Here is a 26,529-nt window from a genome sequence, read left to right on the forward strand (position 1 = left end):
GTACATTTTCCTAAGACTTACGTATATAGCGAGCCTCTGGCTGGTAGAAACTGTATACATAATGGTGAAAAAATTGTGGCTGCTTCTGCTTCCCACTCTGAAGCAGACAGCACGAGATTGCGACAGTCCATAGCCTCCATTCCAGTATTAATTAGCTTGTCTCACCAACCAGAGCTGTAATATATATAAATGAAATTCTAGAAAGGCATCAGTAAGAACAAGATGTGGAAGACAAATGGAAAACATGCACCAATAAAAGGGCTGATCCAGCAAAAGTGCACATGGAGCCTTTGAAGTTGTTTCAAGGACTGCATGTTTTAATTTCTGGAGTAATCACACGACGATGGAAGCAAACAAAAGAATGTCAGATCAGCTTGTGCATCTTCTGGACCAAATGTAGATGATGGGTACCAGTGATTGTCATGGCCATTAAAACCATTACGACTTTTTATATTGGACTTTTAAATCTCTGATGTGAGAAAGAGTTGTGAACATGGAGAACGCAGTGCCAGAGCTTTTTAGTAGGGTTAAAATTCCAAGGCTTACAGAAAGTTCCAAGTGTCACAGAAGGCTTGACACAAATAAACCCAAAGGTCTTAGTAATTTGGCAAATAATTCCCCTGAAATTCATCGTTTGAAATGTTTCCATAGTTCATTCTTGTGAGCGGCCTTGTTTGTACTTCAATTACCATGACAGTACATTCATAATGAACACTTATGATACAAACAAGTTAAATTCTTCAGATGGTTGTTGTAACGTTTTCAGGCTGTTCAGCCATCCGATCCCAGCCGTGAAAGCCTTCATAAATTCTTCAGAATTGCACTTTTGTACCATGTTCCAGGATAATTTTTCTGTATAAATGGTTGGGTCACTATTGTTGTATATACTCCCATAGGAACAGAGGAACACTTAAGAGCATCAGGTTTTAGCTCTGAAATCAAAGCAAACAGGATACTGCTGATCTTTCAGTGCTAGTTGTATTCCAGTTTTTCAAAAGCATGTTTTTTTCTCAAAAGATATTTTATTGTAATGCCATTAACTACTGAATTACTCTGCCCCTCCAAAAGAGCATCAATGTTTTAAATGTGTAGGGTCAGGAAACACAAGTACTGTATTGTTATGTGTATAAGCTTTAAAATATATCACATGTTTGTTTTTTGAAGAAGACTATTACTCTGCCTATAACTGGATTAATTTTGGTTTGTCTAATGAAGGATTTTTCATCTACTAAAGAAACAAGCAGGTGCCATTTTATATTAAAACACTTATCTGTTTTGCCAGCTGTTTGGTGAGTCAGTTTTTCCATTAAAGGAAGGATATACATTGATACCCTACATGCGAAGTAAAAATGCCATGACTTTCCAGTGTTTTACACCTTCCAAATGTGCAGTGAAGATGAGCAGTGAAAAGATCCTAAGGAAGCAGATTTTTTAAAAAGTTTAGTTGATAAATTGCCCAGCTGAGATGGTCTACAACCTGGCCTAGCAGTCTGGTCCATTATTATGTTTGATTGCTTTGTATATGTAATCTGAGAATTTAGAGGAAACCTTACAAGTCTGCCACATCTGGTAGAAGGAGACTCGTGTTCTGCAAATCTGCTAAAATGGAAAAGAAACAGGAGTGGTATAGCACAATAATGAAATACCTACAATGTTGAATGTTTATTTCTATCTAACACAGATTTTAAAGGAGAGGGCTAACAAAGCCAGGAACATTACTTCAAGGTAATGGTGCCAAATAGTGCCATCAAAAAGAATGCTGTTACGTATTGAACCAAGTTTATTTGCTGATTGAAAACATCACTGGCTTCTTTGGAGAACAGACACACAACCTCTCTCTTGTCCTCCAGTAAATACTCTCAAGGAGGACCTGGTCACAACCAAAGTAGGTCTGTTGTTTGGCCATTGTTACAGCTCCTGAATAGGCAGCTTGTAAACTCTATCTATGGGACTTGGCACATGCTACATACAGTATTTACCTCACCAATGAATTATGATTCCCATTCTTGAGATGACTCTGAGCCTCTGGTATTGGCACTTCAGCATGTTCAAATACAAGAGATAATGCCTTGATTCCCCTTGTATCTTGAAAAACAAGAATGAAGTGGCAGTAAGGGAATCTAACCTCATTTCCATTCACTAGCAAATCCCAGATGATTAATCCCAGATGATTAATCACACCCATGAATCACACCCCTCTCTTTGTCACTCAGATCCTCCACCAGTACCTTATTAATAAAGTATATATTTTAAAGGGACTGAAGACAGATATGTATTCGCGAAGGCTTTCACTGCCGAGATCTAATGGTTGTTGTGGCCACAGAGACTGGTGAAACGTTAGGAAGAACAAACTTCAGAAGACGGCCGAAGAGCCCGAAAAACCCACAACAACCATGAAGACAGATACCTAATTTAATCAGACTACAGATGCATCTAAATTCAGTATTGTCTACACTGACTGCCAGAAAAGGCAGTAGTCCTTTCCTGTCCTACCAGAAGATGCCAGAGATTGAATCTGGGACCTTGTGCCTGAAAGATGCGCACTCTACACTGTCACTCATCCTTAAAAATACTTTGTGACAGACATGACAACAAATAAAAAACAAATCGCAATATTTGTAGGAAACCACTGATTCGTTGAATATCTGTTGCTGCGTATTCATCAATTCTGAAACACCCCCCCCAATGAATATGAAAGGACAAATATTTACCTGTTTTTTTTATGCATCCCCTTAGGCAGAGAGGGAAGGCTAAGATGCTGGAATGGCAGCTTCCGTTCTGGCAGCCTAGCCTTGCCTCTCTGCCTCTGCACCCACCAAACAGCTAATCGGTGGGCCTATAGGCAGAGAGGGAAGGCTTAGGTTGCCAGAATGGAAGCTGCTGCCTCTGTCTGCAAAGACAGTAACGCCAGCAGTGAGGAGGCAGCAGCAGAGATGGCAGCAACGGCATCAGCAGAGGCAACAGGATAAGGTAGGGAGGCAATGGGGATAGTGGGAAGGGGGCAGGTGGGTCAGCGCTCTCGCTCTCTCTCCCTATCTCTCTCTTTTAAGATACCCATGGGTAAAACATTAGTAATTATGTGGTTTGTCAATTTTAATGAACCACAAACCAAGACGAACCACCATTTTGGCAGTTTGTCCCCATTTCTACTTTGTGATCATGTTGATGGACAATCCTTCCTTCCCAAAGAGGGTGTGGGTGGGGTGAGGGAGAATAGCAAGAACAGGATTTCTCCATTCTTGACAGCTCTATCAGAAGATGATCATTAATCCTGAGTATTAGTGCAAGCCACTGGCCCTCATTAGTTTATTTCAACTGTAGACGGTTCCTAGCGCTGCTTCAAATCCAAGATTTCTTCATCACATTTCTTATTTAAGGTCTTGAAGTTCCTGGTAAAGGAGAAAGAGCCAGAGTATTGATATAATATCAAAATGTAACAATTAAATCATAGCTGTGAGAGAAAAAAAGAACAAATAATTTTAATGATGATGGGATGAAATTCAAATGAGAAAAAAACGCAAATGAAAAAGCAATCACGTATTATTTTTTCTCCTCCAACAGGCTGTCTCCCATATAATTCAACACAGAAAATGTGGCATACCCAGTTTTGCGACCAGTGTGTGCAGCTGATAGCAGGAAGAATAGCTTGCCTTTTGGAGTCATATAAATGAACAGGATTCTGACCAAGATTGTTCATATTTGCAAACTCAGGTTGTTATATACAATGTTTAGGCCCATTTCACACTTAATGATATGAACATCTTCCATTTACTATGAACGTCTTCCCTATGCACTTTTAGATTAACAGAAATTAAATTATATCCATATTCCATATCCAGGTTATGAAGTGTTCTCCCTCAGCAGGTCAGGTTGGCACACTTCCCCTGACAGCTGAAGACCCACATTTTCAGGCAGGCTTTTAACAATCATGAGTGAGTCACTGAATGCCATTTCTTAGTTGAGATAGTTTTTAATATTTCATATTTTTAAAAATAATTCAATGTATTTTAATCAATTTTTTAATTTAATGGCTTTTGATGTATAACTCAATGTGGTTTTAATTCTACTATTTTTAATACTGTGAGCCACCTTGCATCTCTTTATTGGGAGAAAGATGGTCTATAAATAAGACAAATAGACAAACAGACAAATAAATATGTATTTTGGTCCTTTTTATACATCTTGTTAAGAACGTCTTCTTTCCATTTGCTTCTCTACTTGTGAGTATGGCTAGTGGGCTATGTAATGTCAGAAATGGCCTTTTAAAACTTTATGACAGCTTTATAACAACTAAAATATGTAATACCAATTGCAATTTTCAAAAGAGCTTTAACCTCAAGCAATATGAATGTTTAAAGAACTGCTTTAGGTGTGACTTGGGTTTTTTTAATGTGTCTGGTGTAATCTGGGTTTTAGCAAAAAAAAAAAAAAAAAAAGAATTCTGCCTATTTGATAAACAGCTAAATTTTATTTCACCACTGGTGATTGAAAACAATGTATCACAAGGCAAATCTCTCTGGAAAAGATAATAATGCCAGAAAGATAGAAAGCAGTAGGAAAAAAAGAAGATCTAAGATGAGATCAATAAAGGAAGTACTACCCAATTACCTAATTCTGCAACTCAGGGTGATTAAGGATAAAACCTTTTGAAGGTGATTATCCATAGGTTCACTGTAAACTGGAAGCAACACATGGCACTTAACAAGAGCAATTAAAAAAGATCCACCAGCAGACCTGAGGGCAGCATGCCAATTTACACAGAGCTCTGTCTTCCAAGAGAGGGGAGTAGGCAGCAGGTTTACAAGGAACAACTGGAAGGCTACCATGGTATCATTTTGCCTCATGATATGGCTTACTCTGCAGAACCTCTTAGGAGAGTAGATAGTTCTGACAGCAGATATAGATAATATTCAGATAGTAAATGCTTACTGTTTACTGCACTGTTTCAGGTAAAGATACATCTGGTTTCAGTATCAGTTAACAGCATCAACTTCATTTCAAATTGTGTGCCTGGAATCCTATTACTTATGTCAACATAAGTGCAATGGCATAAATTACCAGTAGTTAAGGAATTGCTGCATGTGACAAGGAATGCAAGTACAGTGGTGTCTCGCTTAACGAGCGCACCGTATAACGATGAAATCGCATAGCGATCCGTTTTTTCGGATCGCTAATGCGATCACTCAACTTTTTTTAATGGGGAAAAATTCGCTTTGCGAAGACCGGTAAGCGTTTCGCTTACCGATCTTCGCAAAACGACCCCTGCTGATCAGCTGTTCGGCGAGGCGAGGGCGCGAAAATGGCTGCCGGCCATCCTGAAGCATCGCTGAACGGTGAGTATTTGGCCCATTTGGAACGCATTAAACAATGTTTAATGCGTTCCAATGGAAATCGCTGCCCCGTTCAGCGATGCTTCAGCATAGCGAAGGTTAATCCGGAACGGATTAACCTTGCTATGCGAGGCACCACGATTGGCTCCATCAATGGTAGCAATTTGCCACTACAGTTTATGCTGCACCACTAAAGCTAGCATATATCAATGATAGGATCTGACCCAACAGTAGATAAAGAAACTATTCAAATAGTTGAGGGTGTGATCAGATGACAAAAAAGGTAGGCGTCTCAGTGCATTGGAAAGGGAAGGGATCATCCTCAAAGCAATCCTTTCATTTGTCATCAAGTCACTCCAGCCTAGTCTCAAAAAATAGTAGAACTGGGTTGTGTTAGAGCCCTATTCCCTGTATATCTTGTGATCACCAGAAAATAGCTTGCAGTAGAGCTAGTGGTCCCTAACCTTTTCCAAACTGGACTGGTTGGAGGGATCTGTGGGGGGTCACCCCTGCTCCCACAGGGGTTCAGCATGCTTGCAGGTGGGTGAGGTGCGCACTTGCACATGTGCAGATGTGCAGGGCATGCTTGCAGGTGGATGGGGTGTGCTTGTGCATGTGAGTGTGCATGGGGGGAGTGCGTGCAGGGGGGCAGGACATCTGTCTCCATGGCCCAGTCCTGCAAATGCCACGGACCAGCACCGGGCCACAGATCAGGGGTTGGAGACTCCTGCACTAGACCATGCTGCAAATAGTTCAAAATGTGGGCTCTATGCCAGTGTGATTACACCCTGATATGTACAGTAGGACCCTCATATCCATGGGATCAGTATCCTCAGTTTCACACCTCTACAGTTTGAAAATATTAAAAGAAAAAGGTAGAAATATGTATTTTCACAATGTATTTACCAGAACTAGCCACTAGAGGGAGGTAGTTCTGGTATTACATCATAAAAATAAGTAGTTTTAGATTATTATTTTTAACCATTGTATATATAGTGTTTGCTATTATCCACAGCTTGGAATCAATTCCCCAAGGACAGAGGATCCTATTATATTTACTTCCAACAAAGCATTGGCAAGAATATTTCAAGGATTATTAGGATTTTTTGTAGGTTTTTTGGGCTGTTTGACCGTACTCTGGTGGTTTTTCTTCCTAACATTTCACCAGTCTCTGTGGCCAGCATTTTCAGAGGACTCTGTCTGAGTTCTAACTCCTGTCCTCTGAAGATGCCGGCCACAGAGGCTGGTGAAATGTTAGGAAGAAAAACCTCCAGAACACAGCAAACAGCCCAAAAAACCTACAACAACCATCATATCCCAGCCATGAAAAGCCTTCGAGAATACATTATTAAGATTAGTGATAGGAAAGCACTGAGTAAAGTCCATCGTGAAGGACTAATCATGCTAAAGGCATACTTTCATTGTCTTTCGGTGGATATTGATGTTGCCTCACAAAAGCTGAGGTAAAGGCTGGTGTGTGAGTAGGTCTTTCTGGCAGTACTGGATGATCACTCTTCAATGTAAGAATGGATGAGAGACCTACATTTAAAAAAATTCAAGCAAAGAAACATTTGAAAATTGTGGAAAAGGTCAGAACTGTCAGAGCAAAAAGCATTAAGAAAGGCAGCTTATTTTTTAAAAATGCCCCAATCAACAAAATGCACAGAAGACAACTGATGTGAAGGTCTGTGAGGCAGAAAGCCATGGCATAATGGCTTATGCTGTATACTGTATATGTCTGAGTGTTGAAGCTTGAGTACTAGATAGTTAGAGGCACTCAAGCATTGAGGACATCTGAAGAAAACTTCATAATAAAAGCTAATCATAAAACGAAGTGTATATCAGAAATACTGTAGAGAGAATGATGGGCTACATTGGGCAGGTAACTTATAGCCCATCATAACTTGATGAGCTCCAAATCCCGTTAGATGAAGCAAGCATGGCCAATGGCCAGGAATGATAGGAACTATAGTCCAGCATCTAGAAGACTAATGCTTCAGCACCCCACAACTACTTTGACAATCCCGATGGTAAATATCAAGAATATTTAACATATGTGATCGTTTTGGCACAAAGAAATCAGGGGGCCACGGTTCCTGTCATGCTGGCTGGCAGATTCTGGAAATTGGAAGTTAAAGAAGTAATTTTGCCATGCTCTGCATATGGATAGCAGAGGACAGACAAGTTTTTGAAAAACTGTCAGAAGGAGAAATACAGAATGTCCGGACGTTGCTAATGCGGTTAGTGAGAAAATGAGCAGCAAATGGATAGATAACCATCATTCTCTAGGCACAGAACCTGAGGAAAAGCTGACCTGTATAAGCTGATGATGCTATTGATTTTTTCTCCAGATCGTCTTGAATCTTTAGGAGAACTCTTTCTTGCTGGAGAGCTTCTAGATATTTTGAATAAGTCCAGGAAAGCTGTAAAAACCATGTAAAATTGAAGGAAACACAATTTATTTATTTGCTTGATTGCTTGTTTGTTTGTTTGTTTGTTTATGCCCCTGCCTATTTCAGAGGAATTCAGGATGGACTACGGTAATTAAAACACCTTTAAGGCTATTTTAAAACACTTTAAAACGATTTAAAGCAAATCCACAGAATCAAGGAACATGACACAAAGCCAGAATCCTATTGCTTAGTTATGCTGGTGTAGACACAATGGTGTAAACTGCAGCAGGAAACGATACTAGTTAAAAAAACTGTTGCTTGCGTCCCTCATTGTGCACCAATTCATAGGAACAGTGCACAAAATGGATTGCAAACAGGGATTTGTTAACTATTAGCAATTTTTTTGCTATGATTTATGTCATTGTGCTGACAATGTAATTAATCAATGAGAATGACATCATCAGCTGTGGCAACTGCTGCCAATTAAACACTGTGATTTCAGGATATACACAACCATGTACACGTCCCAAATTGCAAAAAGATGCCTTCAATCAGCAACAATCTGCCACTGATGGTGACATTGTTCCTGTTGCTGGAACTGCACAAGATTTCAGCCGTTGTCTTTTTTAAAAAGAAAATGTACAAGAGATAAATAAGAACATGATAGCCGTGCCAGCAAGACAGATAACAGAAATCAATTTATAGTTCATAGTTTTTTCCTGTAAACACTAAGTCATAGAGCACTATATGTCCCCAGAGCACTATATGTTCTACAAATTTCTGCTTTGTGATAAGGAACTGAACTGAAAGCAGAGTAAGCATTTATATAGATGAATTAGAGCAGATTGGATTTCTCCACAAAATCATGTATTACAAGAAAGGAGCTGACTACATCAAATAGCTGCTCTAGCCAATTCCACAACTTTAGTAATATATATTTATTTATTAAGGTAACTGCCAAAATTAGAAATTAGATTAAGGATTTACTGATATATCCATACCTACTGCCTCGATATACAAATAAAGTTACTAGTCCTTATATACCACCACAACAGCATTAATCAGAAACTCCCGTTACAAAAAATATTAACTATATATATCGTATCATTCAATCACCTGTCGGCCATATCCAGAAAAACTGGGTGTAGATGAAAGTTCACTTTTGCTTGTTCGTCTAGACTCAAGACCTGTACTTCCTGTCTTTGCAGACATAGCATATTTCTTCATTTGTGTCTAGCAATAAAAATAAACGTCAGTTTAAGTCGGGTTAAATACACCAATATGTCACGTTTCAAGGTATTTACAATACCATGCACTTTTATACTTAATTAATTCTTATCAGGTTGCTTAGATCAGTCAAGCATTGATGGTAATATTATCTATTTGGTCTGCTAGAGCTGTCACAAAAAGAGTCTTGGCTGCTGCCACTCAGCTATGAAAGGGTCTCCCCGTGGAACTGCCTGAGACTGAAATTTGTGTTGATTTCTGCAATTCTACGAACTAATGAGACTTCAGACAATAAGAAAACCAGTCTCTAATCTACACTTCCTAGTTATGGTAGTTTGACACTGTTTCAAATGCCATGACTACAGAATCCTATGATGTGTTGTATTGAACTATTTCATAGTCTCTGCTGATTTTTCCTACACACTAGGGATCTTGATCAGAGAATTCTGTGAATTTCAAGCAGACTCATAGAATAATAGTTTTTCACTGTCTAAATCTAAGATACTGCTTAGCTTCTCTTACCTTTTCTTCTGCTTCTCTTGCTCTTTTCATTTTTTGTAGCTTTTTTTCTCTTCTCTTGTCCAAAAGAGGCAAAATCTTCTCATCAGCTAAATTGCCTCGGAACTCACAAAATTGTGGCCAGAATTTAAAAAGAAGTGCAAAAATAGTCATCTGAAACAAGAAGGAAAGAAGGTAAATTTCATACTGTAATGCTGCATGGAAACCAAAAGAACTGCAGACAATTAGAGTATTTCATCATAATAATGAGGCAAATCCCCCCCCCTTTTAACAAACAGTAGAAACCTCTGCTACCACCTATACTGTCTCCTAGTATTTTATTACAAACCTAGACATTTATTTATTCTCACCAATTTGTGTTTCTCGCTGATGAAAAAGCTTCCTTAACTACAGTTAGGAAAATCTTTCCTTCTTTTTAAAACATTGTCTTAAACATGTGCTTGCATTATTAAAACACTGATGGATGTACTAGTTTTGTTTCTAAAATGTCAGTTTAAAATTTGTTTTAAAATAATCCACATAAAAAATGTTGCTTTTAATCCAAGTGTTGTCCAGAATATTGCACCACACAGACAAAGGGGCTTCTTTTTAAACATTAAAAACAAGTGCGTTTTGCCTCCGGAGAAGTTTTAAGACCACATGAAGATCTTTGAGGGATTTTAAAATCGATACTATCTCTTTGCGTAGTCTGCTTTAAACTAGAGGGGAAAAACAATTTTGAAAGGAAGACAGAGATTCAAAGAATGACCTCAATTAAGGCATTAATGCCGTGAACCAATAAAATGAAGTATACTTCGAAAAGAGATTTTAGAGCTGAATTTCATTCTTTGGCTCTGGAAATTATCACAAGGGAAACAGAAAAGATTGAGTGGCTGATTTCATCTTATACCACACAGCATGCAGCTTTGGAAGGAGATGATTTTTATCAGGCCCAAAGCACAGAGGAATGGTTTAGAAAAGCAATGATCTGTGTACCATGCCCCAGTTGTGAGTCCAAATTTACCTTTTTTAAAAAATATATATCTTTTTTGTGTGTGAAAACTGCTTCTCTTTCAGAAACCTCTACAAATATTTTAAAGGAATAGTCAAGAGGTTCACTTCCTGGTTTGAGCTTCTTGGCCTCAGCTTTGTTATTACTGTTGTCCTGAGTGCTGATCAGTGGTGTAGTGGTAAATGTGGAGTGCTGATGTCCACTATGACAGTTCATATACCCAGTGCCCCCCATAAGGAGAGTTGAAAAAGACAGGCAGATGCATCGGCTCACAAACTATCAGACATTTTGCACTGCCATAGATATCGCTTACCACGGTATACTGTTTCTGATAAAATCTGTTCCACTCTCATATACTGGGAAGATGGCAGCTAACCTCAGATGGCACAGTGGAGCCTGAGGAAAGTGACAGATACAGCCACAGCCCCTGCTAATCAGGTCCTGGGATCACTCTGTGATTCCCGTTTCTACAACACCATTGGTGTGAACTGAAAAACCTCCAGCCAAGACGTTCTCACTACAGGCATCAACTTCAATGGGAAATGCAGAGTGCTAAACTCTGCTCACAAACCAAACCAACACTAATAACAAGCCATGATTTCAACTGGAGTGGGAAAACATGGGGAAAAACACCATACTAAAGGAGACAAGCTGATAGCATATGAGTAGCAAGAAAAACACACACATATACAAATCAGTGAAGAATCTTGTATAAGAGAACACATACTCTATCTGAAAGAGCCCTTAGGTTCTTCCCAGGCAAGTTTACTGAGGTAAATTCCAGTCAACTTGCCCCGTACTGTGTGTGAATTCATGGCAGTGATAACATCTGAACCTAGATCATCCAGATCCAAGACTTGTGTTCTATCCATTATTCATATGGAACTGTAAAAGCATCCTTGGTTATCTGGATAAATCTTCACCCTTTGACTCTAGCTTTTGCTTTGTTATATTTTTAACTTATATATGGGGCTTTGTAGCCGCTGTATCTTCCTCCCAATCTGCCAAAATTCAGTTGTCTTCCAGACCACTGGCCTGTTGTGCTTCTGGATGTTTCATAGATTTCATGTTGATAAATCTTTAGCAGCTGAAAGATAGCACTGGTGGACAACTGTTAAGTGGTACTATCTGGTAAGGAAATGGGGTGGGGAATTAGCAAAATCTCCCTTACAAGCTGAAGCATAAATGATGGAAGCCATCAATGCCCAACAGTACAGTTTTTATAAATTACTGTATTTGGTCAAGGCAACAGAATAAGCATAGATGTGGGTTGTCCTTGTTTTAATGAGGGAGAAATCAAGACTCTACAATTACACTGCTCATTCAAAGAAGATCTGATAAAGTCATAGTGCCCTTGTACATCTGCAAACTCTTTGGCTCCAATTTAAAGATCCCTGAGCTTCCACAGATACACAAGATGTACTAAATATTTCATACAAGTGACAGCTCTTTATATTTTGCTTTGCACATCTCTCTGGTGGGTCCTCTAACTTTCCAGAGTAGCTTTTTTAGAATCACAAGAATTTAAAGACAGAAGAGGGCCTCAGAGATATTCAAAGCTTTGGTTATGCCCTCCCCTGATAAACTAAACACAAAATTAATATTTTTTGTACTTGTGCCTCTCTGAACACATAAGGGCCCAGTTCTCTCCTGTGCTCAATTATCTTTTGGGCTTGCTCTTCAGGTATGTCAATTTGAATTGCTGGTGGAATGGCAGAATTGATGAAACAGTTGATGATCGTTGTGATCTTATTCTGGATCATGGCATCATCACAGTGGGAATGGCACATATCCTGAAAAGAAAAGAATGGCACATATATACAAGGGAATATGTGTAAAGTCACAGTCAGTACATAAATTCTCTCTTTTTAAAAAAAATCTATTTTATTTATGTAGTTCTGTGAGTACCCAATGTAGTGCAGTGGACTATGGACTATGTCACAGGAGACCACATTTACAGTTCCCAAATCCTCTCATGGAAACTCATAGGGGGATAGAAACCACTTCTTAAATACCTCAACTACCTTGAAAACACTATTAGGGTTGCCATAAATCAGTTCTGACTTGACAGCACATAACATGTATTTCTATGTCTTTCTTTAAGTAAAGGGTGAAATCCTCTTAGTGTAGCTGCTGCTGTCATCCACAAGGAAGGTTAATCTTTAATTTAATATAATGTGAAAGTTCCCTTCTCGGGTCCCAAGGCTCCCAAGGTCTTTGAGAACCTTGGCTTTGTTTTGTTTTTGTGGGTGGAGGGAGCCTTTAATATCTAAAAATCACCACTGCTGGTCCTGCCACCAGGATCAGGACTGGTGGCAGTGATTTTTGGACATTAATGGTTCCCAATGGCTTCCCCAGGTCAACAGAGATCCCTAGGGAGCCTCAGAACCTGAGAAAAGGGGATAAGTTGAAGCAAACAAGGGTTCAAAAACATCTTTTTTTTTCCTAAGGGGAAGAGCAAGGCAATGTCTGCTCCCATTCTAAACAGGAAAGCCAGCCAGACTGCCAGATGAATTCAATGACAACTGGATAGAACTCTTACGTTATTCTGAAGGCAATGGGAAAGCACATGTGAAGGGTGGGAAACAAGCAGCCCTTGGGGGCATTTTTTGAACCCTTAAGTACCACCACACCCGCAATCTATTTTTAAATAAAAGGGCTCGAAGATCCTCTTGTGCACTCTAGAGGGCAATTTGTCCATATCTTGAGGCTCCCCAGCACCTGTATCTCCCCGTATTCCACACTGTTTATTCATTTTTTAAAATCCAACTCAAGAGGGTGTGAGGGGGCTTTTTCATTCTAAAAAAAGATCTTCAAAAACTTCTTTGAACAGAGGGGGGGGGGAGGAAGAATGGGAAGTTCAGATGCAGAAGTGCCCTTGAATGAGGCACGCTTAGACGCTCCCGACTCCTGGCTTAGAGGACACAGGGCAGGCCAAGAGGCACACTCTTGGGGGGGGGGGTCACCTCTCAGGTTCAATGGCTGGCAGGGACTGCCCAAGCTTTGTATAGTCATAAGGCTAGCCCTGAAGCAAACTTTGGAGAGGAATTAATATAGGAGGGAGGAAGAGCGAAAAGCGTGGTTGTGAGTTCAGGAACATTATGCCTGCACTGAGCATTACGAGACAAGGTCTCTGGCACCTTGTCAAATTCTTTCTTCTATTTAGCCACCAGGGCCACAGACAGCGTTGACTCTGCTTTGTTCCTGATATCAAAGTCCAAAGCAGAAACATCTTTATTTTATTCATCTAGCCTAAGAAATGATTTATCCTGACAAGCCTCAAGGAACCCAGAGGTCACCCATGGTTTCCCATTCCAAAAGAACACCATTGCTCTAAAGATAAATGTCACATTCTGTGAGGAACAGCATTATTTCCATTCCTTGATAGCCTTGTACCTTATATTTCTGCACCTCCTGCCAGAAGAGCACTCCATTCTCCAGTAAATCTCCTTTCAGTGACACAAAACGCTGAAACTGAAAGGCTGTGATGGGATTCAACAGGGCTTTGCGGAAAGTAATGATTTCCTGTGATGAAGAAACCCACTTATTGTCTGCATGCTGTCGAAAGGAAAAAGTGGGGGAGAGAAAGCACGCTGAGTAAACTCCATTTCAAAAACAAAAAAACCCAACACACAGTAACACAAGCATTAGTTAGGGTAAGCTGTCTGATGCTTATCTTTGCACTGACCCCAACATTCAGTAGTTTATTACACAGATCGGACACAATAGAACTTGGCAACCATTTTCTCTCTCCCACTCTTTTGTTTGATTTGGGCAATATTACTTTGGAAAGGACAAAAGAGGAAAGGAAATGACTAAGAATGATTTAGAACATATGACTCTGTACAATAAGTATGGAAACAGCAACCTCTGTTGATTATGGTGAGAAACACTTGAGAAGGACAGGGAGAGGGGCTATGAACAGCGAGGGAAGCGAAACAGTATGTGATCTTGTAGAAACAAATAAGAGATGGGAAGGAATAAGTACACCACAGAGCTTAAAAACATAACACTGCCTTTGAAACTATCTTGCTAGCAAAAGCTGCTTCAAAATCCATCGCTATGACTGCTGAAAGAAGCTGAAAGCTAGTTGTTTCTGGAATTAAGTTTTATCCATGGTCGTATGTGATTTAGCATTAGTAAGACACTTGGGGATCTTCACACTGTATACAGGAGCCCGGAAGGCAGAGGTGAACAAGAGAAAGCTCACATGGAAAAGGAAAAAAACAGAGAATCTAGCGATGAAAGGGGGAAGTAACTTCAGAAGCTGAAAGTCCAGTCTGGTGAGGCTCCTTGAACGTCAAGCAGCGCTTGTCACTGTGGCTCTCAAAAGAGGTTTGAAGGAAAAGGTCTCACAAATGACTGTGCCCTTGCAATTCCACTTGATCTCCAATAGCATCAACTTCTTCAGGATTGTCTTTTTAAAACGGGGTTGCTATTGGGACTAGAGGTTACCTCTCTTTGTCCCCTGGCTACCTCTACAGACAATTTATGCCCCATTTTCCCTAAAAAACCTCTTAATTGTCCACAATGACCCAAGCAGCATGGAACTGAGTAGTGGCAAATAAAGTAAACCGTTATCACATAGGAGTTGTAAGGAAGTATACAGAGAAGCAGAAATGACCCCTGAGGTTTTTATATATGAATAGCGTATTACTGTTTTTCCTTAGCGTATGTTATACATCAGTGACCTGGGCATTAGGGCAGCCAGATATCTTCGGGTATTGGCTGAACTCTTAGGAAACTGTTCTGCTCCCTGTTCACCAGGCAGAAACTGAAATCTCCAGGCAAGCAATGCTGGAGAAATAGAAACCGTGATTTTATTGTGAATGGTGGCTTTAATTCCTTGGTGACCATCTTCTCCTCACCCCCAACTGATGCCAGGACTCATTGGCTCAATGTGAATGCATCCATATGTGTGTTGTACAGAGAACATAGAGTGTGAGAATATGTGCTGGCACATCACCAGGGCCTATCCCCATGCTCAGGTTTTGATCATAAAATCTCAGGAAAAGGGGAGCTGCTAACTTGGCAACACTGGACACATAGTTTCACAACTCCATTTGGGCACTTTTGGACTAATGTTCACCTAGGCTTCCCACAGTGTATTTGCTAGAAGGCTCTAAAATTGCAGTACATTGTTCTCTCAATGCTCATTGCTGCATTATATCTGTGCATTTTTTTTTAAAAAAACAACCCAACATGCCATATACTTCATGTCACCGTATTAAGTTAAAGTGTATATAAGCTCCAAAACAGCCTGGCCTATTTTGTTGTCTCAGGCAAAGGATAAGATATTAACACTTCCTGCACTGCTCACAAGTTTACTTGCTGACTAGACTGGCAGTTGCATCTTTCTCTAACACTAGAGAGAGGAAAGAATCCTGCACTCAAGTTTGTAGTCCTGAGGGTTGGGATGGAGGCATATCTACCGCTAATACTGTATCTCACTGGCCTCCCCTGCCAGAGGAGGGACAGGACAACCATGGATCTCACCAGTATGATGGTGTGCATACTTATTGCCTGTAGGAGGGTTTGGAGCTAATTGTGGGAGGGTGTGGAGTTAATTATGTCAAATGAACATTATGTGTTTACAATTACTACATCCTCACCCGACTTTTCATTCAACTGTGCTGGTTGCCCCCATTCTATTGAGGCCGATTCAACTCAAGATGTTTGGCAGTGGCCATATATTCACAACCCCCAAAGGCTAGCTTGAGGGGTGCAAAAGCAAACCGCTCTCCGACACCTTGACACATGTTGCATTTGCTGTCCAGGGTAGCTGCTTCATTCTGCCTAATGGTAGACCTGAGCTTCCCTCGGGTGCTGTTTGTTGGTTGCTTCCTGCTGAAAGCATACTCACAATGCCTTATTCCAAGTTTCATTTCATGGAGCAACTTTTCCTGTTCTCTCTTTCAGGTCTTTCCTGCACCCTAGTGGTCCTACAAGGCTTTCCCTTGTCTCTTGCAGCTTCCCCTGAAGTAGGCTCCAGATCTGCTTGCCTCACCATTGGCTGTCTTCTCAGAGGTACCCAGACCTGATTCTGCCAAGGCAGACCTACTCTGCCCTTCATCTAGGAAAGGAGGCTTATATCTCAGCTGGTTCCTGGCACTCGATAACTAGAAATATGGAGTCCAGACAAAAGGGTGGGGGGAGAATCCCATTTCATGTATAAATGTATACAACATGTGTTATAAAGAGTTTGCTGTTCTCTGGGAGAAAAAGGAATAAAAAGGCTTTAAAAATCCAGAGATGTCGTGTTATAGTGCGTTTTAAGATGTTTAACAATTGATACGATCTTCACATTAGAATTCAGTTCTAAATGAAACAGATACTGTGAGATATGATTAATCCTGCTCACTTCACTGCATGCTTCAGATTCTTTTTTGGTGACTGTGTTTAATCACTCTCAGTAGTAAATTATCCTCCAGATGCTGAAGTGAACAGCTTGTCCCAATGTGCGCACTGAATGCAAAGCACAGAAAACATGCATGAAGGGTACCACTTGTAACTCCTACCCTAACAGCCTTCATCAGCAATTAAATGTTATGGAAAATGTTGTTTTCCCCTAGGAAAAACACATTATGATGACAACAGTGGCAGTAGGGTCCAGAAGCCAACTGGGCTTTTTTTGGGGGGGTGGGGGAGAGGCCGATGTGGCTCTGTAGCACAACACATGGTTTACCACCAGAAGGTCCCAGTTTCAGTCCGTGTTATTGTAAGGCAGAATTAGGGAGGAATCTAGCCTGAAATCCTGGACAGCTACTGCCAATCAGTTGTCACAATAGTGGGCTAGATAGATGAAGGTCTTGACTTGGTATATGATAGCTTCTCATGTTCCTGTGCTTCCTCGGTTTTCTTACACATTCAAAAGCTTCCTGTTGCATCTCAAATTTGCTGGTGGTATATGAAACATAGCATGGTGATCTGGAGGCAAACCAAGGTCTGCTAACAGTACACCTCCCGCCTCAGCTATAAAGCAAAGATTACAGTCTTTGCTCAAGGGTTAATGTTCTGGCCTGCATGGAAAATCGTGTTCCTAGCTCTTTGGAATATATTTAAAAACATGCATCAGGCTCCTCTGAATTTGCCATGTTTCTAGGAATATGCAAACCCTCCCAATTTCAATTATGTAGATTTCTTCAAATCCTGCCTGCATTTTCCACCTATTCTTATTTTCTACTGGTTTGTAAGATTGTTTATTTTTCATACTGAAATGTTTGCATCTTTCATGCACTTTTCCTAAAGTGTATGTTTATTTGCATGCATCACCTAATTTATCTATTCACTAAAGCATATCTGTATGTTATTTTTTTCAATGATATGAATTCAGCCATTTGCCTTTTAAAAAAATATACATTCTTTCATTATTCTTTGAAATGACCTGTAAACCTTACACATGGTGAGGTGAATGTCTTCTTACAGTGAGGCTCTCAAGATTGTCAAAGCCAACAAACCACTTGTTCTTTCCCATACATGCACAGTGTATAATGGTTTCTGCATATCACTTCCATATCTGAAAAATATATACATCTAAATAATATATAGTAGTAGAGACACCAGTTCTCCAAGTGCTGGTCTTATATAACCAAAATAGCACCACCCGTAACAGCAGAGTTGGGGAAAGGCTAAAGTTTGCAAAATGGTACAGAGAAAAAGGGGGAGAGCCCCTCCCTTCTAGGGTACAACTACATAGTAGGAAAAAATGTGAAGTCATCTGCTGTGAAGCCACACCCAAGACGTCAAATTTCCTCAGGTAAATTTGTTTTACCAGATTATAAAGGAGCCAGCAATGAGAGCAAAGGAACCTGACAATCTGCACTTGTTAGCATTTTGTTAAGGTGCCTTTACAGCAGCTGTACAGATTTGCAGGAGGCATAGCTATGGAGGAGTTACCATAATAAACTGCAGACAGGGGTTGTCTGCCAATTGCATCCTCTTTGCCTATTTCCTCCTCACTCACAAACACTCTCAAGACTTAATTTTTGTGAACTGAATAGGTTTTGCTAACTGATCACTATTGCCCATGTAAACTGAAAAGGCTGGTTTATATTATTATGCATGTTTTGAACAATGGAAACTCGTCTAAAAGTTTGAGCAAGATCTGTATCATTCAAAGACCTGGAAGCTCAGAATACTGTATAACTAAGCTCATTTGACAAAAAACATCTCTTGCCTTCCATGGTTCTGTTTTCTTCTCATGTCTTTGAATTAAGATATCTTCTGCAGCATCTCGTAGGTGTGGCTGAAAGGAATTAAGAAGAGAAAAAAGGAAATACAGACATTGTTGATAAGAACATGAACAATATTTTCTAGTTTTGTAACTAATATATACACTGCAGGATAATGTATTCTAGCTCTTTATCAAAATTAGGATGGCTTGCTTAGTCCCCCAAGAGGACAACTACAGTGTCCATTCAAGGTAAGAAAGTATTAAAATCTGGGTGGTTAAGATTGCCTATATTTAACATCTTAAAATAAGATGGAAATGTTGAAGCCCACACTGTGTCTTTTCTGAACTCTCTGGATCTGGAAATTTTCAGAGACTAAGGATAGCAGCCGGAATGGACCACTGCTGAAATGTAAAGCAGCCCATATGTCCATCAATGCTCTTTCCAAAAGTCACAACTGTTCTTAGCCAAGAAATGCAATCATATCTATTAGGATTTTCCTTTTTTTTTTCTTCCCTAGCAATGTGCGAACAGCCGGGGTTCAATGGCATGCAAACCAATGAACTGAAGACTGCAAACTCACCAGTTTTTCCTCTCTGATGTGGCACCAGGCTCAGCGCATCTTCCCACCCAGTACACTCATTGTGCAATATAGCAAGTAATAATTCTTGCACACTGCCAGTCAAAGGGCTGGCTGATAGCCAGTCACTGTCTCTGCCTACGTAACTATTGTGCAGACGATGGGAAAAGAACCAGTCATGATAGACTAGGCAGCTCCAGATGGGGAGAGAATGAGGGAGGTACAAGAAACAGATAGAGTGGCGTGTCAGAAGGTCGTACTCCTCTTCTTTGGAATGAGTTTCTACTAGGCTACTCAGCAACTCCCAGCTTCTATTGCATTCATGTTCTCCAGTGAGGGAGGGATTTCTAAGAAGGATGGAATTCTACAGCAAAAGCATAAATTCTCTGTGTTACCACACACTCCCCCAACTTCCATGTAGAACGCTTTCCAGATGTGAACCATGCTTTGGCTGCCTTGTATATCTTCAGTGGGTAACAGGAACACTAGGCAGATAGGGCGAATTAGAACCAAATGTATACATTAAATGCATACATTAAATGTGTTGCCAGGCCTCAATTTCTTTCTTATGCCATACTAAGCACATCAGGACCTGATAGAGACTGAGACTACTGAGGGCAGACAAGGAAACCTTCTCCCACTAAACCATGCTTTCCTCTTAAATCCCCCCACTATACAGGAAGTTAAAAAACCCATTGGTGCCAGTGGCTCCAACCCTTTGCACAGGATGTGAGGGTTTAATTTAAATGGGAAGCAGCTGGAGAGAAAAAGGTTACCTGCCCACAGTCATCTGAATCCAGAAAGGATCTACACATATTACTTGTGCTTACTTTGGTAGAAGAAAGGAACTGAAGTTTAGCTGTATGTGACATATTTAATGGCACATGATGTTTGTTTCAGCCCTGCTATTTCACAGGCTTTGCACATCCCTCTGTTTGCACCAACAGTAAGAAAACGGACTGTTATCTATGTGTAGTCCATCACGGAAGCAAGCTGTGTGGCACCATGAAGAACAGCAATGTTGCGATGGGTGGATAACAATTACCTTTGGTTTCTTTCGTGGTTCTGACTCTTCGTGGGCATAAAATAAGGGCAGCCACTTCTTCTCCAGTCTCTCCTGAGCACGTTTTTGAACTTCCAACAGGACCACGGGGCTAACTTGTTCATGTAGCACCTGTCCCCAGCCTCCACCTAATTTCATTATCTTTTTTTAAAATAAAATGCAAACATTACAGACTGCAGAGACTTTGATCCAGAGTTTGGAAATATTCCTCTTTGGATTACAAGTTCCAGAATCCCTTGGCTCAGAGAATTCTGGGAGTTGTAGTCCAAAACAGGAAATTCCAGACATTCTGACAATAATAGAAGCAGCTGCAGCAGCAAACAAAGTATGCAGTAGAATAAAAATGGTTCTGAGCCTCATTCATTTCCTATAAAGAATAGCTAAAACCTGCCATGCAATGTTCAGTTAAAACATTACTTCTCCTGTCAAATTATTGTTTATACTGGTCATACCTAAGGTGAGTGTTGGCAGAAGGAAAATATATACGAGCAGTGTTCCCCGATCCAGAATTCTCTAAGTGTGCTAGACTACATCCCTATCATCCCCATCCAGCACAACAAGATGGGATAATGGAAGCTGAAATCTTAATACTGTATTTGGGTGGTTAAATTATATTTACCATTGTAAAATGAGATCAAAATCTCTAAACCTATGTTGCTATCTTTTCTGACTGTGCCAGATTGGGGAAGATTGTAATAGACACTTGTACCTGTCGCTTGGCAATTTTATATTAAAAAGACTTTAGACAGTTATTACACATGAAAGGAGGAAGTTAAAAATAAATCATTGGGTACGTCCAAATGAGGCATTTATTTTGCAATTGCCCTGCTTTGTTTGTGGGATTTCAAGTCAGTCCAGCCATCTCCCCATTTGCTAAATATGAAATATTGCTTAAAGTGAAGAAGATAAGGTCATTATTTTAACACTGCAATTGCAGGAGTCCATTAAGATCAGTCCAAAGAACTCAGAGGACAAAATAGATGGATGCTGGGCAATTGGTTAAGCAAAGGTTTAAAGCCATGTGTTTTGAAGCATCCTGCCACAAATAACTCCTTTCCTCATCAGCTAATTGGCCATGCTGCCCCTACATTTCTTATATATAGGTGCTGTATGTTGCTGGTATGCATTCAGTGCACACAAGATATCAACCAGGGATAATTCAACAGTAGTCCTACCTGGAGCAGCCTGATTTAAATAATTTGGATTTCAGTAAATTATGACTAACAAGCCCCACTCATTTTACGTCCCTATGTTACGTAAGACTAATGTTGGATTTAACCCCAGGTCTGTTGAGCCTCAATGTTGTGTTGCTTGAACTCTTGTGCAGACTAAAATTCACATAGCAATCCCTTACAATTATACCCATTTTCAGGAATAGGGCTAAATGTGTGCGGTGTGTGTGGATGTGAGGAGGCATAATAAATATTCCCACACATCTGGTAGCGTCTTAGACCTTCACAAGGCAAATGTAAATATCTATAGAAATATCTGTAAATGTAAATTTCTGTAGAGCTAATGCAGCTACACAGCTGCCATGATAGATTTTATGCTGAATATATGACAGTGTAGGATATTGCCAGGTATATACGTAGGGTCATTGGGGGGGGAACTGCTTACATGTGCACTCATGTGCCCATCAACCATTTAGGTCTAGATGTAAGCAAGTGAAGATTGGAACACAGTTTGTGTCTTATAGGAATGTGTTATGTGAACAATAAACAAATTCTCTTTGAAATAAGGTTGGTCATGATTTCTGATATTCTCATGAGTCCCAGATAAGCTTTTGAGGAACCTCCACTTTCCCAAGGAAAAGGTTAATTCCACTAATTTAAGGAAATCTATTTGTACAGAGTAAATGAAGCAGAGCATGAAAATAACACATTGTAAATACTGTAACACCATTACCAGTACGATGTTTCTTCTTGGGGTAGTGAACGGACCAACATATTTCATAAAATTATGTACTGGTGATGGTGTTACTTCAGATGTACAACTAATTTCTTACTTCTAAAACACTGTTCAGGGAGATAATTTGCGAGGGACTTTTGTCCATTATTTTAGTTTTAAAATAAACAAATATAAAAAGAAAGCAAAAAAATTAGACATTAGTAACATATTAGTCATACAGTAATATGTAATATGAGCCACGGGGGGGGGGGGGAGTGTAACAAATTTTCTTTTACTCTTTTTGCAAAAAAAGTGTTCCAAACTCTGAGGTGGAAGCTTTAGGTAGGGCTGCTTCAGGGTAAGGTATATGTCCTGCCCTCTTCATGAGATGCTGATTGTGTGAGAAAGATCTATGCCATGTGGGTTTTATTTTTTGCATACTGTATAGGACTGCATAAAGCAGCTACTTTTCTATTTGCCAGACATTACATTTAATTGAAAACATAGAACATTTCTTGTATCATAGGCTCTAACAAAAATAAACCTCTCCCAAATCAGTTTTAATTATTTTTAGAGCATTTTTGGAATACAATTTCCCAAAGTGGCATTAACCTTTAAAACTGCAACAGCAACAAAATTGAAATTCAAGAGATGGACACACAGTACGTTTTCAAGCATCCATAGATTCCAAGCACCAACCAACTAAAAATAAACTTAATAAAATGATCTATCAGCACTCATTACGAAAAAGAAACAGACTGAAATTACATCTCTATTTAAAAGATGCGCAGAAAAGAAGCTAATAATATTTTACAGGTGGGAATTCCAGAAGGGGCCAACACTGAAAAGAAGCTGTCTATTATACCTAGTTATCTAGCTACTATTAAGGGGGGGGGAATACAACCCCTGTTGCAAATCTTAATTATAGAATCATAAACCTGCCCATCATAGGGCAACGAGTTCCAAACCCCTACCAAAGTTAGTTCTCATGGTCAATGCACCATGAGAACTGATATCAGCATGACTAATACAACACAAGATCAGCAGCAACAGCATTTATAAACATTTTAGAAGCAGGTACCTGCTCCTGTTGCTCTTTTGTAGCTGGGCTGTTGGGTCCAAAGAAGTATTTCTTATTTAGGTATTTATTTTTTATTTCTTTAGCTTTTTCTTCTCGCTGTGGTTTATTTTTGTGAAGCATCCTCCTGAACTGCTCAATGTCTATCCAGCACATGAGGTCTGCACTATAAATAAGGCAAAGAGTTTTTCTGTGTTAAACATTCTCTACAGAAGTTTAATCAACTATGACTTTAACAATACCATATAGTTATGATCACACATGGGCTATAACTTTTTGCAGATTTACTAGGGAATGAATCCAAGTCATATCAGAGGCATTTGCCTCTAATAAATATACAGTTGGACCATAAAGAAGGCTGACCGCCGAAGAATTTATGCTTTGAATTGTGGTGCTGGAGGAGGCTCTTGAGAGTCCCCTGGATGGCAAGGAGAACAAACCTATCTGTTCTGAAGGAAATCAACCCCAAGTGCTCACTGGAAGGACAGATCATGAAGCTGAGGCTCCAATACTTTGGCCATCTCATGAGGAGAGAAGATTCCCTGGAAAAGACCATGATGTTGGGAAAGTATAAGGGCAAAAAAGAAGGGGACGACAGAGGACGAGATGGTTGGACAGTGTCATCGAAGCGACCAACATGACTTTGACCAAACTCTGGGAGGCAGTGGAAGATAGGAGAGCCTGGCATGCTTTGGTCCATGGTGTCACAAAGAGTCAGACACAACTTAACAACTAAACAACAAAAAATATACAGTACAGTGGATTCCACCAGAGAAACCATCAGGTGAAGTAAACAATTCATTACATAAACCAGCAAGTATGAAGGAAGAATAGCATTGGCATGACAAAAATAACCAAGAGACTTGTAGTACTTTAAAGACTGAAGGATATATGACAGTATACACTTCTGTGGACTATAGAATCTACTTCATCAGATTTATAGTCCCAAGCTGGCAGTCACTTGACTTAGAGAAGTAGTAAGGAGTCTTTGGTCTTCCACACGTTTCTGTGTATAACTCTCATCAGCCCTGCCTAGTAATTCTAATGATGCTGACAGTGGAAATTGTATTCCCAAACCATACTATGAAGATTCCCAACTCCTTTATAGACAAGAAAAAAGGATAACAGGCAATGACATGAGAAGAAATGGAAATACAGAAAAGCATGGATTGTAACAAGTACACTAAAGCTTGAATACATGAAATATATATTCTTACATTCTTTACATACACATGTAAAATAATTACAGTGATTGTTCTCAAAGCAGTGTTGATGATCATGCATCTGGCATTATTGACCCACATGATTGAACCAAAGTCTCAATATGTGGAAACAGACATGATGTGAAGTTACTTCACACTGCCTCCACAACTATACTGGACCATAGTGCCCAAAGACAATAACAGCAACAGCAGCAGCAGCAGCAGCAACAACAACAACAACAACATGGGCAGTTCCAGTAATCAGATACCCAGCTGGAATAATGGACTGGACCCAAAATGAATTAGAAGAATTGGATAGAAAAACATGGAAATTAATGAACATGCATCATGTACTACATTCAAAAAGTGATGTGGACAGATTATATTTACCGTGAAAAGTGGAGGCTATGGATTACTGCAAATACAGCAGGTAGTAGAGGAGGAAAAAGAAAGACTAAATTATTATATCAATACAAACAGAGAAAAATTACTTAAGGTGGTGAAAACTGATAATATTTTGAAAACAACAGAAACAAAGGCTCAATATAAGAAACAACAATTTGAAAATAAATTAAACAGTTGGAAAAATAAACCACTACATAGACAACACCTGAGAAATATTAATGGAAAGCACGATAATAATTCAGTATGGGACATGGCTAAAACTGGAGACCATTAGGAAAGAAACCAAAGGCTTGATTTTTGCTGCATAAGAACAAACTTTAGGTTATGTTACTTCACAAAGCATCATCGGCTATATAAGCAACATTGTTGAGACCAACCTGCTTGCAAGTGCACTCCAAATGGAAGGGTAACAATCACCTTTTGGTGGAAGACAGTCAAGAGAAATACATGACCCACAAAATGATCCCTTATAATGCTACATGGAGTACTATGGCACAACTCTTGGATTAGATGGGTTCTTGGCAACTCTAGTGCACAACCTGAAAAATGCAGCCCTAGGAAAAGTCAGGTAACAGAAAGGAAAGGGAAAGAGATTTTGGACTGAATGCTATGGGTAGGTAGCACACTAGAATATATTGGATCACCCCAGCATACCTCTTATATTTATTTTCTCTGTTTTAATACTAGATAAATCAACAAAGAGAAAGCCCATCTGCAAATATGAAACTCACCCACTACCTCTGCTGACATTACTGAGAAAGACCTGATGAGCAGATCCAGATGAAACAGACAGACCCCCTTGCATGCCCTGGAGCAGAAGAGAGCCTCTGGACTAAAACACAAACTCCCCTGTGCCAGATCCACACCCCTACAATCAAACCCTGTTCCTGTGACCTATCAATCCTACAACGTCTCATCCAGAATCATTCTCAACTGACACTGGAAGTTCAACACATCCAGAAGGTACTACATATTTGATGGGGGCTTATATTGGATCTTTGAAATATTATCTCTTTGATAGAATACAAGCATTCTAGGGTTCACTTCGTGTGTGTGTGTGTGTGTGTGTGTGTGTGTGTGTGTGTGTGTGTGTGTGTGTGTGTGTGTGTGTATTTTCATGACAATGGCACACTCCAATGTAACAGAAATACCTTGAAGACTGTTGTTCAAGAAAGAATCGGAATTGCTCCATTTCCAGTCTATTGTGCAACAATTCAGCAATTCTGTATGGCACAACTTCTTCAGAGAGGACTTGACTTGGGTATTCTGTAGCTTTAGCAGAATCTGAACGCTCTGAGATTTTGTCTGCTCCAACAGCCCCAACCTAACAAAATAATGATTCAGTACAATCTCAATAATCTCATAACTCCTTTTTGCTAATCTCTCTAATTACTCTCTTTTCTTCTTTTTTCTGTCCATGGACAGCTTACACTTGGGACCAAAGCAATTAACAGGGCAGCTGCATGTACCAAGATCTGGGAGAGATAATGGCATTCTGCCAAGGGTAAATGTTGCACACAGTCATAGAGGAAAACAACAAGAGACATTGCAGATATGGCTGATTTGTGCAGCAAGCTACATCATGTGATCTGTTTATTACAGCCCTCAAGCTGCACAGCCGTTTGTTGGTATGTAATGGGCTTCCATGTTTGGACTACAATTTCTCAAATATGTTGTCCCACC

General features: G+C 39.8%; 1 protein-coding gene across 2 annotated transcripts in view; it reads right to left on the reverse strand.

Annotated features, from left to right (window-relative positions):
- Positions 1-3,199: 3,199 nt before the first annotated feature.
- Positions 3,200-26,529, reverse strand: part of RGS22 (regulator of G protein signaling 22) — a 71,894-nt gene continuing 48,564 nt past the window's right edge. For both annotated transcript variants that reach the window (XM_078393611.1, XM_020785330.3), the window contains 11 exons: positions 25,998-26,170; positions 23,243-23,405; positions 20,257-20,415; positions 18,637-18,705; positions 13,857-14,018; positions 12,074-12,253; positions 9,473-9,622; positions 8,840-8,956; positions 7,645-7,753; positions 6,747-6,869; positions 3,200-3,389 (listed from right to left, as the gene is read on the reverse strand). In XM_078393611.1, coding sequence (XP_078249737.1) covers positions 3,373-3,389; positions 6,747-6,869; positions 7,645-7,753; positions 8,840-8,956; positions 9,473-9,622; positions 12,074-12,253; positions 13,857-14,018; positions 18,637-18,705; positions 20,257-20,415; positions 23,243-23,405; positions 25,998-26,170 — 1,422 coding nt within the window. In that variant the 3' untranslated portion in view covers positions 3,200-3,372. The remainder of the gene's footprint in view (positions 3,390-6,746; positions 6,870-7,644; positions 7,754-8,839; positions 8,957-9,472; positions 9,623-12,073; positions 12,254-13,856; positions 14,019-18,636; positions 18,706-20,256; positions 20,416-23,242; positions 23,406-25,997; positions 26,171-26,529) is intronic.

Source organism: Pogona vitticeps, chromosome 4 (genome assembly GCF_051106095.1).
Source record: "Pogona vitticeps strain Pit_001003342236 chromosome 4, PviZW2.1, whole genome shotgun sequence".
NCBI lineage: Eukaryota > Metazoa > Chordata > Lepidosauria > Squamata > Agamidae > Pogona > Pogona vitticeps.